This window comes from Antedon bifida, chromosome 9, assembly GCF_963402885.1.
Source record: "Antedon bifida chromosome 9, ecAntBifi1.1, whole genome shotgun sequence".
NCBI classification, from domain to species: Eukaryota; Metazoa; Echinodermata; class Crinoidea; order Comatulida; family Antedonidae; genus Antedon; species Antedon bifida.
In genome coordinates this window covers 16,439,035-16,453,560 of record NC_136234.1, presented here as the reverse complement: position 1 = coordinate 16,453,560, position 14,526 = coordinate 16,439,035, and the positions used below count along the sequence as shown (strand labels likewise).

At 34.0% G+C, this 14,526-nt stretch overlaps 2 protein-coding genes across 2 annotated transcripts in view; one reads left to right on the top strand and one right to left on the bottom strand.

The window, feature by feature from the left end:
* The window catches only part of LOC144852035 (copper chaperone for superoxide dismutase-like), a 121,245-nt gene that overhangs the window by 63,235 nt on the left and 43,484 nt on the right, over positions 1–14,526 (top strand). The window lies entirely within an intron of this gene.
* On the bottom strand, positions 1,555–14,010 carry LOC144852980 (uncharacterized). The gene is made up of 13 exons (XM_078711035.1): positions 13,936–14,010; positions 12,835–13,159; positions 12,091–12,205; positions 7,917–7,983; positions 7,223–7,420; positions 6,394–6,520; positions 5,782–5,910; positions 5,467–5,567; positions 4,381–4,511; positions 3,168–3,850; positions 2,626–2,737; positions 2,274–2,429; positions 1,555–1,838 (listed from the first exon to the last, which is right to left on the bottom strand). The coding sequence occupies exons 1-13, from the start codon at positions 14,008–14,010 to the stop codon at positions 1,682–1,684; spliced, it is 2,376 nt and encodes a 791-aa protein (XP_078567161.1). The 3' UTR covers positions 1,555–1,681.

Genomic DNA, 14,526 nt, shown 5'->3' with positions numbered 1-14,526 from the left:
AAATAAATATGTTACGAAAATGAATTAATGTTACAAAATGATTATGTTACAAAATGATTATGTTATAAAATGTATGAAATGGATATAATTTAGTAATAACTATATTAGTCATATTTTAAAAGAGTATCTCTAAAACATGCAACATGTTATTTGAATGGATTTGAACCCAGATCCATGGGCTTGGAAAGCGTTCAATTTCAGATTCATTTAGATGGTAGGAAATGATTATGTTACGAAATGAATATGAATATGTTACGAAATGAATATGAATATGTTAGGAAATGAATATGTTACGAAATTAATATGTTACGAAATAAAAATGAATATGCCTATGTTACGAAATGATTATGTTAGGAAATGAAAATGAATATGTTACGAAATAAATGAATGTTACAAAATGATTAGGCCTATGTTATAAAATGTTATTATGAAATGAATATATTTTAGTAATAAAACAAAAATTTCTTTTATTTCTTCATATTTTAAAACAGTATAGGCCTAAAGCATTTGATTTCCAGAGAAAAAAGTAAAAATGTTATTTGAAACAACACTAAAAAAATCAAATATGGTTAAAAATGTTCACTCATGTGAATTGTGTCACATAAAGCTGCCTGACATTAAATCGATGAATGATTATTATGAATTATTATAAATATCAGTTCTGGTTCGACATGTTCCTATCAAATTCTCTACCATCAATTTGAAAATGCGCTCTTTAATATTATGAATATACAGTAAAATACTCTCATTGTGTTTGCAAGCTTCTTCACTTTCTTTTATTGGATGCGGTGTAAAGGTCAGTTTGTTTCCGTGAAAAAAAAATGGATAGGTGCCATTCACTCGTGTGGACATTCGTATAACGTACACGTAGAATTTTACGTCTGTCGATCAAAAGGAGGTTTGTATACCGTCCGAACATAAGCATAGTAACAACAGAAAAAATAACTAATATAATAGAAAAATGTCTCCACACATTGTACGTTTGCTGCAGATAATTTATTCTTTAAAACCAACACCATTGACAATTTGTAGTAAATCAAAAACGTAAAGTTCTAAATTAATTGTAGATCCCGGCTTTCTTTTGGAGTATCCAGAATGTGCCGATAAGATAAATGCCGTTATTTAGTAATGTTTTGAATAACCACTGTATGTGGCATACTTAATGTTTTCATATTATAAACAGTCTTTTATTGGTATATTTCATTGATATATTTTCCTCTTTATACTTACTCTTAAACCGTTTGCTATTTAAGTATTAGGAAACAAGGAATTAACATTATTGAAGATTTTACATTAACGGTAAATCAACACTATCCTTGCTGTTATGTATTATAGACATTTGTTGTGTATTTATAGAAATGCACAAGATAAATCCAAAATGTATACCAACATATAGTATAAAGGCGCCTGTGTGTGTTACGTAACCTTTACTTTTCTATAATCATTTCGGAGTCCCAGCCAAACTTTTCAATTGCATGCTAGACACGTGATGTCATATCAGACTTTATGTGAAAAAAATATTAAATAATAACAAATGGACATATATGAATATGAATACCATATTTTGTAGACCGAGCTTAATATAACGCTCATAACAGTTTTAATAAGGTATTATATTTACTTAAACCATCTACTAAGTATCCCACAAATATAAAACAAATAATTTCATTGGCCATTTTTCTTAAAAAATAAATCCAGTGCTCGGGTCGACAATTTTATCCTTGCAATATCCGCTGTACGGTGCGTAATCTAAGTTAAATTCCTCAGAGGGTGGCTCGAATCCTTCTGGTCCTGCCTTGGTGCATCGGAACTTGAATTCCCCGTCATGCCTGCGGCATCTGTGTTTGATACAAAGAGTGTCATTATACTGTATTATATTTGGATTTATTTCTATTTATTTTTTCACTTTCAAAATTAAGTGGCAGCGAAGTTGACTATGCTTTTTTGTTTATTTTTTGCTTTAAATTACAGGTTTTTTTTAGGTAAAAATACATTTTTTTTCGAATTTTTGGTCAAAGTGAATGACTATGAAACAAGATTTTTCATAGTGACAGTATCTTTAACTTTTGTGCTCTATCTAAAATTGAAGTTAGTGGCGTATCGGGCAATTATCTATATTATAATGTTACCTCTATTCATACGGTGTTCTATTGGTGAAGTTCATTAGTTCCCTGGGGCATCGCATTTATACCAGTTTCATAATTTGCATTTAAAATCATATTCTTTATCGAATATGCATAATATAGTATTTATTCTTTATTTATAATACTTACCTACAGTAATCGTCAAGCCCGTCCCCGTTCATATCACGCATAAAACCAGTTCTCTTTTTTCCTATGTTAAACCTTGCATTCCCTGGATCAGGACTTGTATACTCAGAGCCATCTGAATTCACGCATGATATAAACCATCTCGTTGTTTTCAATAATCTATTTGAAAAAGCATGTTTTATATTGCCGCGTTACAAAATAATTAAATAATATTGAAACACACAAGAACAACGTACGTAACAATAATAACAAATGCGTTTTGTTTATGTTTATATGTTATTTTAATAATTATTCAAATTGAAATCAGCCAAGAATAAGGGAACGTTTGCCCTGAGTTTGTTTCCATTTACGGTACCTGCAGTAGCTGTTGGCTACACCATCACCATCCACATCAGCCCATGCAGCCATACGACCAAATCGATATCCAAGGCCTGCATTTTCTATTGCGGCGTAGTTTCGTAGATTAACTAAAAAACAAGAACAAATTATTCCACTTTATAGAAATGTATATACAGTTATTAAATTCAATCGTTTATTTCGTAATCTCTGGACCATAGAAAATAACCATAATTATTAAAAATGATAGACTTGGTACTGTATGATAATTTACATTCATTTAACATTTATTTAGAAAAAGTTCAAGAAATATAAGAAGCATACATTTACAATAACTTAAATGATAACGTTAAATAACTGTTTCTGGGATCGGAAAAAGAAGTAAATGAACTTGTCAAATACCAACCCCTAAACAAAACAAACAAACAAAAAAGCAACTGCATGATAAATCATTAGCTAATAAAATATAATTAAAACACAAAACGCAATGAGAGCCTCAGCTCCATCATAAAGGAGGTGGGTGGGGTTTGGGTGAATTTTTTTCAGCAATGGTAAACTGACCTGAAGACGCAGGACATTCAGTGGTTGTTATTGTCTCCGTCGTGAACAGCTCGGTTGTGGTTTGTGGTAGTGGTGTCGTTATTGGTGCTGCTGTTGTCGATGGTGGTGGAGGTGCTGTTGTCGGTGGTGGTGGTGGAGGTGCTGTCGTTGTTGGTGGCGGTGGAAGTGCCGTTGTCGGTGGTGGTGGAGGTGCCGTCGTTGGTGGTGGTGGAGGTACTGTTGTTGGTGGTGGTGGAGGTGCCGTCGTTGGTGGTGGTGGTGGAGGTGCTGTTGTTGGTGGTGGTGGAGGTGCCGTCGTTGGTGGTGGTGGTGGAGGTGCTGTTGTTGGTGGTGGTGGAGGTGCCGTCGTTGGTGGTGGTAGAGGTGGCGTTGTTGGTGGTGGTGGAGGTGCTGTTGTTGGTGGTGGTGGAGGTGCCGTCGTTGGTGGTGGTGGTGGAGGTGCTGTTGTTGGTGGTGGTGGAGGTGCCGTCGTTGGTGGTGGTAGAGGTGGCGTTGTTGGTGGTGGTGGAGGTGCCGTCGTCGGTGGTGGTGGAGGGTTCGTCGTTGGTGGTGGTGGGGGTGGCGTTGCAAATTGGTATCTAGCAAGATATCCATGGCCGCTGTATGTAGCATCCGACTTAAAGTCTAAAATTAACTGGCCATCATCATCGATAATTTCTCCTGGGCTATTTGTACCGCAATACCTAAAAAAAGAGTATAAAATGAAAATGACTCGCAGTACAGCTATAGTACAGTTGTTGACATTCGTTTGAACAAGAATATATTCATTTACATTAGTAAAAATGTTCATCTGGATCTCTAGGTTATGTATTTGTTACACCAGCATCGAGATTTCACAAACTTGTTCCCAATGTGCATAAACTCACTCAGATGCTGTATTGAATAATCAGTAAATAAAGCTTGAGAATAAAAACAAATTAAACTTATCTATGTGTTATTGATCATCTTTTACGAAACGACGCCCATATCGGATGTCATGAACGTCGTATCCAATCATTAGCATTGTGGAGGCTGTAAATCCGGCGATCCAAGTAATTTGACCACAAGCGAAAGCTCATTCGAACTGTCGCTTGTGATTGGTGAACTCATGTGTATTGCCCGTACGAGCTCATCCGTTTGCGTCCATCTATAATCTACCGTATCTATCTAAAAAGTTCCTACGTCAATTGCAAAATACACGCCTGCATGTTAGTATTTACAAAAGTTTACTTACTCGCCAGAATATATCCAAGGGTCTTCATCATTCACACGCAGATAGTCAAAACAGTAACCCACATATGGCTCGCGAGTGTATGGTGTTTGGAAGTCAAAGTAATCGAATGTAATCGTAAGTTGACTGTTTCCCTGTATTAAAATATAAAAAAACAGTGTTACCGTATATGTATAGATATTAACAAACAGTATACTATATGTACAGCTCAATGGTACCACCAATTTTATGTTAAACGTTTAGAAAATATACACATTATAGTTTTTTAAGATTTAGCATTAACAATTACAATAGTCACGCATGGGTTCGATATCGCTTGCTATTTACCCGTGTATGTTGGTTCCTAATATCCACCAAAGTTAGCGATAAAGATTACCATGAAACTAATTTACCCGGGTAAATAACAGTGTGTGAACGGGCCCTAAAGTTAGCGATAAAGATAACCATGAAACTAATTTACCCGGGTAAATAACATTGTATGAACAGGCCCTAAAGTTAGCGATAAAGATAACCATAAAACTAATTTACCCGGGTAAATAACAGTGTGTGAACGGGCCCTAAAGTTAGCGATAAAGATAACCATGAAAATAATTTACCCGGGTAAATAACAGTGTGTGAACAGGCCCTAAAGTTAGCGATAAAGATAACCATGAAACTAATTTACCCGGATAAATAACAGTGTGTGAACGGGCCCTAAAGTTAGCGATAAAGATAACCATAAAACTAATTTACCCGGGTAAATAACAGTGTGTGAACGGGCCCTAAAGTTAGCGATAAAGATAACCATGAAAATAATTTACCCGGGTAAATAACAGTGTGTGAACAGGCCCTAAAGTTAGCGATAAAGATAACCATGAAACTAATTTACCCGGATAAATAACAGTGTGTGAACGGGCCCTAAAGTTAGCGATAAAGATAACCATGAAACTAATTTACCCGGGTAAATAACAGTGTGTGGACGGGCCCTAAAGTTAGCCATAAAGATAACCATGAAACTAATTTACCCGGGTAAATAACAGTGTGTGAACGGGCTCTAATATGAGACGATAGTAGTAAATAATAAGTATCGTTGAATAAGATGACACTAACATTAAAATATGTTATACATCCTTCGTTACTAGGGTAGTTGCCTGGAAAGTTTGGAGAAGATATTTCTCCGGAGGACTCTGATATGATGTTTATGCATGTTTCTATGAGAAAAAAAGACGGAACATGTTAGCAAATACTGTGTTAGATTGTTCAATAATTCGATTCCCCAATGAAACAAATACAAGTTAAGTTTTCGTCCATCTTCTTGTGATTAGATTTCCAACTACCAATAGGTAAACTAAACATTCTCATCGTCCAGGTTCGAGAAGAATAGAAAGAAAAGAAAATGCTTATTTGAGACCAAGTGTACTTTACCAACAAGTTGTATAGTTTCACAGGAAGAACCAGTGTATTCCGGTGGACACCAACACGTGCAGTCTTTACCCAAGTATCCATCATTTTGACATGGATTTACTGTTTGACTACATTCAGCTAACCATTTATCTGTTATATCATTAAATAAATTGAATTAACACTGGGCAGTAAAGGGACAGTATAGTCAACATAAAAGTAAATTGAGGTTTGGATTAAAATGATATCTATATTATGTTTACTTATTAATAATTTGAAACGATAAAGATGAGGAAATCTTTGATAATAGAAAAGAGCCGCCCCACAAAATAACATTGTGGCTGATACCGGCAAAAAAAACCAAACATGTAAATAAATGAGCCTTTTAATTGTATAACATTAATGAAACATCTTGTGTATGTATGTATTTTTTGTGCTACGAATTGCAACAAACTAGAATAAAACTTCTATAAATTAAGTATTATACCTATACATTTAAACACATTCATTCTTATTAATGGTGTCAATTTGTATGGAAAAAAAAAAGGAATAATAAAGTCGAATTGTTCCCGCGAAAGACAAAAAAGGTGTATCCTAAATTGTTGTGCAACGAAAAAACAAATGGTATGTACTCACCGTCACAATTGTACGCCAAATTCGCCAGTTTAATGTCATAAAACGATAAGGAATCGCGTTGGCCTATTACGTTTTGCAATAAAGGTTCCTTTGTTGTTATTGTTGGAAGATCGTTCTTTGAGAAGTACTTTAAACGTAAAGAAGCGTAAACACGTAACGTTAACTTATGATATAGATGTAAAGCAAAGATAAAGTACATTTTACAATTTGCCCTTTTTTATCAGAACCAAATATATCCCTACGTTTACATTTCCATTTATTCTATTAACAATGACAATTTTATACAAAAGAGGGCGCAAATTTCGTGTTTTTGGCTAACGTCACACGAAACGTGAGAAAAACTATTATGTAACACTTTAACCAGATTTTACATGTTGTTAAATATAAGGGCCTAATGGATATGTATGTTTGAATGAAATCTCATAAAGGGAAAAGAATAAGATTATCATGTCATGCCTGAAGAGTCATATTATGAGTTTACTTTTTGTGTCAATTACAGAGTCCAAGACAAAACAAAGGAAACAAAACACCGAAATGGATGGAAAATGTCATTTATTATTAAATGACGAAATAACTAAATATATAATGTAAAACTAATGTAATAATAGTAAAGGGGGCAGCCACCTTATATAAGTAGATTATGGTATTGATATTACATGTACTTTACATTACGCGAAGGCTGCCCCTGTTGAATTTACCTTTATTGCAGCTGATCCCTATCAGAGCCCTTTCCATGGCAAGAAGACGTATTTTTTGTAACCGTCTTTCTCTTATCACTGCATATTATACATGCTTTAAAAATTAAATATTATAAACAAATTATACTTACATATTTCCCGTAATGCATCAATGATGTGATATCATACGGAACACCCATAGTGTCAATATAAGTAGATTTTTCAAAGTTAGATTCTTTTCCAGCTTCTACGTTTTCAAGACGTATTTCAACATAATTGTCTCGGTCTGGTCGTGACTGTTCGTGGAAAAATCCAATTGCATGTCCAATTTCATGGGCCACGGTTCCAAGCTGTTAAGAAAAACAAACACTTTTTTATGAGCATTTTCGATATAGGTCTACCTCTTCTGTCGGATTCGAAAATGTGACATGTTACGTATGTTCGCGGGTTTATCATCGTGAAATAAATGAAATGAAAAAAAAAAAAAAAAAAAAAGTTAATCATCAACATATTTATATTAGATTAGTCTACGTTCTTGACCGAAATTAGTAAAAAGATACTAGTAAATATTTTGGCATTTATAGCGTTTCATACGTATAATACTTGATCTTGCACAACAATTGAAATGCCGACTAGAGGACTAAACATTTAAAAACAATTAAACTACAGACTTGTGGCAAGTCTAATATTAAATAATAATATAATAATAAATAAGGAATTAGCGGTGGCTATGAGATGCTAACAAAATATCTTGATATCCGACAGGAATTTAACCTAACATCTTAATCACCAAGCAGCAAGCTATATAAACTTCAGGCTATATAATAACATCTGTAAGTAACTTACATTAGTACAGCCGTTGCCGATCGACAACTCCTGAACATTGTCTAACTTCCCAATATATGACCAGCATCTATGAACAAAAATAATACACCATAATAAAACAATGATGATTATTGTTACATTTCAAAGCAAAGAAAATGAAAAAAATGAAAAACAATTGTTCATTATGATCAAACCAGTCGAAGTTATGCGAACCTAAAATTATCAAATATTATTCAAACATTATCGTCCTTATGTGATCTAGTAGATAACACTGGCTGACATCATGATTAGCCTAGTTTAAACGCGATGCATTGATTTATAAAAGAGAATGAACCAATCAGCATTTCCCAAGTCATTGCCCACAACCTGGTGCAACTTGTATGCAATAAAACACCTCATTAGCATAAGTAGATCATGATATGATTTCTATATGAACAGCTTCTTTTGATCATGCTATAATAGTCGACATGATTCATGAATAATGATACTTTGTGAACGCGCCTGTGTTTCGTTCGTTATGCTTGATTTCCAGACGCAACACAAGGACGCGCAACATAAGTGATTTTACCAATCACAAGTAATGGATTATTCGAACTATTGGTTGTCATTGGTCGTTTCTAGTATAGTGGGAACGAAGGTTTAACGCAATTAGTATAGGCATATATTGCGGTAAACCTTCCTTCTCACTATAGGGCCCTACTAGAAACGCACCGCAATGACGTAGACGCAACGCAAGCAAGTTAACCAATGGCAATCGATAGTTGAGTAAAAAATAAAGAATTAATTTGATTCGCCTGATGAGTGTGTTTAGCCCAACGAAACAAATTTGTCGTGTCATAAAGTACTATGAAGTAACCAAATTTTCCCCCTGATATATATCGAGCACTTTAACCAGACGATAGTTATCTCTTACTCATATTAAATTATATACTGTATATTGCTATAGGCCTACTAACTCTTCTCTTAGTAATTTGGTATAGTGAAGGTGGTGGTGATGTGAGATTCTGTTTTCGGAATTTTTTCTTGAATACCTTGAATATACCTTGAACCGTAGGACTTTGAGAACTTAGCTCATTTGTCCCTCCATTGTCATCAATGAGAACTCCTCAGTAACATATGGGCGAAACTTGAGATGGTGGTCAGACCATAACTTTGCAATGCTGGTTTTGAACTTGTTAATCGTTGGTTCCGTCACAATATGGTTTGGTAGCGAGTTCCAATCATTTATAACTCTAACTGCATATGCTCTTTTTCTAATGTTTTTATTATATTTGGATTTCGATACCTTAAAAACATTCCCCCTGGTTTGCTGGTATTTAGATCTTTGAAATAATTTTCCCGCCTCGATATTATCAAATTTATGAAAGATTTTAAAAGTTTGAATTAAATCCATCCTTTTCTTTCTAAAGGCTAAGGTAGGCAAATCCAATAACTTCAATCTCTCTGCATATGGCTTACTCCTCAATTCAGACACTAACCTTGTGGATCTCTGTTGGACTTTTTCTAAACGATTGTAATCTTTCTGATACAGAGGTGTCCATGAACTTCCACCATATTCCAATATAGGTCTGATCATAGATTTGTACAGATACATATAACTCCTACTATCAAGATACTTGAAAGATCTAGTCACCATACCGAGTATCCTGTTTGCAGATTTAACAACCTTGGAAGTATGGGCAGAGAAGTCTAGTTTATGATCAATCAGTATTCCTAAATCTGTTTCTTGAGAAACGCTATCAATACCAACTTTGTTGTCACCAAGGCCAATAAAGTATTCATACATCAGATTCTTTGACCCAAAATGAATGACTTTACACTTGGTCAAATTAAACGGTAGCTGCCAATCATGAGACCATTTGCACATTGCATCTATATCAGTCTGCATTAAATTTCTATCTGAATCTGAATGAATTATTCTGAACAGCTTTGTATCGTCTGCAAAGAGCTTAATGACAGATTGGGAAATAGCGTCTGGTAGATCATTTATAAAAATGACAAACAATAATGGCCCCAGGACACTGCCCTGAGGCACTCCGCTAATAACATCTCGCCACATCGACTTCTTCCCATTTACCACAACTCTTTGTTTTCGATCACTCAAAAAAGACTCGATCCACCTTAACAAGTTGCTAGAAATACCATAAGACCTAAGTTTAGATAACAATCTACCATGAGGCACTTTATCAAAGGCCTTCTGAAAGTCAAAATAAATACAATCAAAAGAAAAACCTTTGTCCAACCAAACCGACCACAAATCAATGACCTCAATTAACTGAGTTGTACACGACTTGCCAGAGCAAAAACCATATTGTTGATCTGAGATTAAATGATGTGATTCTAGGTGTTTGTATATTTTATCTTTAACAAGTTTTTCCATTGACTTACACATTACAGAAGTTAAGCTAACTGGTCTATAATTGAGAGGTTCAGACTTATCACCTTTTTTATACAAAGGGACAACATCGGCTCTTTTCCATGAATCTGGAACAACTCCTTCAAACATCAATTTATTAAAAAGTAAAGTAACTACTCCACCAATTGTTTCTGCAGTTTCTTTCAATACACGAGAATTTATCATGTCTGGACCAGGAGATTTATTTACATCTAAGCTCTTGAAATATTCAATAACTTCATCTACTTCAAACATAACTGAATCGATCAAAGCATCCGTCTTTACTTCATCAAAATTGGGAGGTTGGGTTGAATCTTCCTCAGTAAAAACCTGAACAAAGGCAGTATTAAAAACTTCTGCTTTCATTGAATTAGAAGACACAATAACTCCATTTTTATCTTTCAAGTCAGGAATACCTTGTTTAGATTTGGAATTGCTTTTTATGTACGTCCAAAATGCTTTAGTATTAATTTTGACTTCCGCAGCTAATTTTCTTTCAAAAGATGCTTTTGCTTTTCGAACTTCCGCAGTAGTCCTATTTCTTGCTTTTACAAACTCATTCCAAGACAACTCATCTCTTTTGTTTTGGTAAATGTTCCACGCTTTATGTTTCCATTTAATCGCTTCTTCCACATCTCTATTCATCCATTGTTTTCTTTTTCCACTACCTTTTCTATTAAGAGGAATAAATTTTGAAATTCCATCCTGAAGGGAACATTCGATCAATGTAGCCAAATCATTAGCAGATAAATCTAAAGCAGCTTGCTCAAGGTTCAGATCTTCTAAATACTTTCTCATGCCGTTATAATCTCCTTTGTAATAATTTCTCATCAATGGTACTTCAGTGGATTCTATAGAACAATCAATATTGAAAGTCAAAACAACATGGTCACTAAGACCAAGAGGCGGTTTATAACATAAATCCTTAATTAAGAAATCATCTCTAGAAAAAATTAAGTCAAGAACACTTGGTTCTTCACCTGCCCGAACTCTTGTAGGTAGTGTACAATGCTGTACCCAAAACAAATCTTCAATGCACTCAAAAAAATTTCTTGAAAGTCTTTCACCAGGAATTTCTAACGATGTCCAATCTATCGATTTATAATTGAAATCTCCAACTACTAAAATATGATCTGAATTGAAATTTTCTACCTTTCTTAACAATTCTTCCAGCAACTCATTATTGGCCGGTGTACTGTTTGGACTTCTATAAATACATCCGATCAAAATTGTTTCATCAGTTGAAAGTTTCAAATTTAACCAAATGGATTCAGTATACTCTGCCTTCAAACAAACTTCCGACACTGATATATTATGCTTAACATAAATTCCAATACCCCGAACTGAGTTTTCTGGATGAAAAAACTGATACCCATTAAGACACAAACAATTGAAGTCAATTTCGAATAAATAATTCTTAGGGAAAACTTCGGTTAAAAAAATAAAATCAGGTTGTTCGTTAGCTATTCTTGCAACCAACTCATCCTTCTTATTGAACAAAGAGTCACAATTTGTGTAAAAACAAGAAAAAGATGAAGAATTCTTTGAACTAAAGACTTTTTCTGATTGACTAATTTGTTCTGTGTTAAATACGCTGAGGTTTTTTTCTTATATGGCCACGTCGAATTTCTAGATCCTTCTGTTGCCTTGGTCAATTTATTCGGTTTATTAGGCTTTTTCCTGGTTTATTTTATATCAACTTTTTCATTTTTACACTTGTGCTAAACAGCACATAGAGACTATTTGTATTTTGCGCTATATACATTTACAAACCATTAACTATTAAAACAGTATACGTACCCACTTTTCTTTACAAATAAAATTCTTTCAGCAACACTTGATGTTCTATGGAACCTGAGACATGTGTGTTCCTCCCAGTGGTTAATTCCGGCAATGATGGCTGATTCGTCTGGATCTTTCAAATAAAAATCGTTTATTTCATTTCACTTTTATTGTCATATTCTCAAAATATTATTTTTAGTGAACCATTAACTATCAGTAATGTTGCACTAGGAACATTGTAGTAGTGTAGGCCTACCTTATTTTGTAATTTTATTTCATTTTATTTTGTTTACATAAAAATACAATACAAAATGTGGTAAAAACAACACACACACAACCAGGCAGAGATAAGAATCATAAAAGTGAACTCGATATCTAGTAGGTCGCATATTGCACTGATTAGATAAAAAAACCATTTAGAATATAAATCTGTATAAACATAAAAAAGTGTATAAAAATACTATATTAAGACAAAATTAAAATATATTGCAATATCTGTGAAAATAGACGTCATCAATAAATCTTAGCAAGTTATCATCATCGTCACGATAAAGTTTTTAGTTATTAATAATTAATCCAATTAAAGCGATTGATATGCCATTGTGTCGGTTATTGTATAAAATCAAATTAAATCATTGCAACTATATAATTTCACACACACACACCCACCCACATAACAAGGCCACAACTAGAAAAACAGTGCATAAACAGTTAGGCACTTGATGACCGTCGATAGGCCTCATATTATTGTACAGCACTTACTAGTTACTGAATCGATCTCGTATGAGACTATAGGTACGCCAGTTTGCGCGTCCACTGGCCATCGTCTGAATGCGCTATCAATTATTTTTCTTTTAGCCAATTCTGGATTTTGTTTGTACTGTTTTAACTCTTCCAATTGCTCAGGCGTTAGTTTTATATCACTTTCAATTGTGCCTTCGGACTCCTCCTCCTCGGGTGGCTGCTGGTTGAATTTAGGTACATGAAAAAAAAAATCAAAATACTGATAACAAGAAGTTAAGGGCGGATAGCGGATTTCTGAAACAGGGCGTACGCTCAGAGAAGGGTGTGCATGGGAAATGTGAATCTATACACGTAAATCAGGCAACGCAAACGCAAGAGAGAGTTAAGCTTGGTTCCCACTAGGACGTAACGCAATGACGTAAACGCAACGCAAGGAAGTTGACCAATGACAACCGACAGTTTGAATAATTCATCGCTTGTGATTGGTCAAATCACTTACGTTGCGTTACGTCTTTGCGTTGCGTCTCTAGTGGGAACCAAGCATAAGTAAGTAAGTAACACAAGTGATTTGTCCAATTGGAGATAAAGTTATAACACGTTGTTACAATGCAGCTCGGACGAGCTAAGTATTTGACCAATATAGGGTGTAATAATTTAATAATTGCTTTGAATCCTGGTGGTGGGAATACAATAACTATTTTATAAAACGATCGTAATAATAATAATAATAATAATAATAATAATTTATTCGGAAAACGCTTTTAGAACAGCGGCACACATAATAATGGTGCATCCTTAAAACAATTAAACATACAAAATAAAAATATATGAGTATAAAAATAAAGGTAGACTAGATTAAAACAGATAATACTCCGATAAAACGGAAATTCGATAAAACCACCCTCCTCTAAACTAAATTAAAAATATAATACCAATTAAATGCAACCCACATACATAACCTTGGACACTAATGTAGCATATCATAGTATATGAACAAAGGAATATACAGTACTTTAGAATCTATGTTAAGATATACACATACTTGATACACAGTGTCTACCAGCAAAAAAAAGGAACAATTGGAACTTAAATTAGGGACATCAATAAATCGTATCTTACCTGATTAGGTGGCCTAGCATCGCTACAGTTGATAACAAACAGTGTTAGGAGTAAGAAACAGAATATCTTCGACATGTTGATTACAGTTGTGGATCTCTAAACTGGTCTGGTATAGAGTCCTTTATATAGCAATAATTATGTTTAAATTGTCCTTGCATATTGTCCGGAGAAGTAAACAAAATATGTTATATTAAATGATGACCTCGTTAAAATTAATCCATATAATATAAAAATATACACGTTTATTATTTGGTTAATAACCAATATTTTAGTTTAATTAATTTTAGTAAAATGATTTGTTTAAATCAATAACGTTAATATTATTACCAATATCATATCTATAGAAAACCATATTTAGGCTATTTGCTTTTTAATTTCAAACGAAAAATACCTTATGGCCAAGCCCAAATTAAACAGAAGTTGTGCTTAATTATAGATTTATTTCGTCCCTGACTTTGTCGCTTGTATTGGTCAATTACTTGCGTAGTAGGTGTCCTACTTTTTGTTTACTTTATTGCCAACAAAAACAACATAAACATAAACAATCACCATTGACAAAAGGTGATAAGATTTAGTTAAAAGAAACTAATC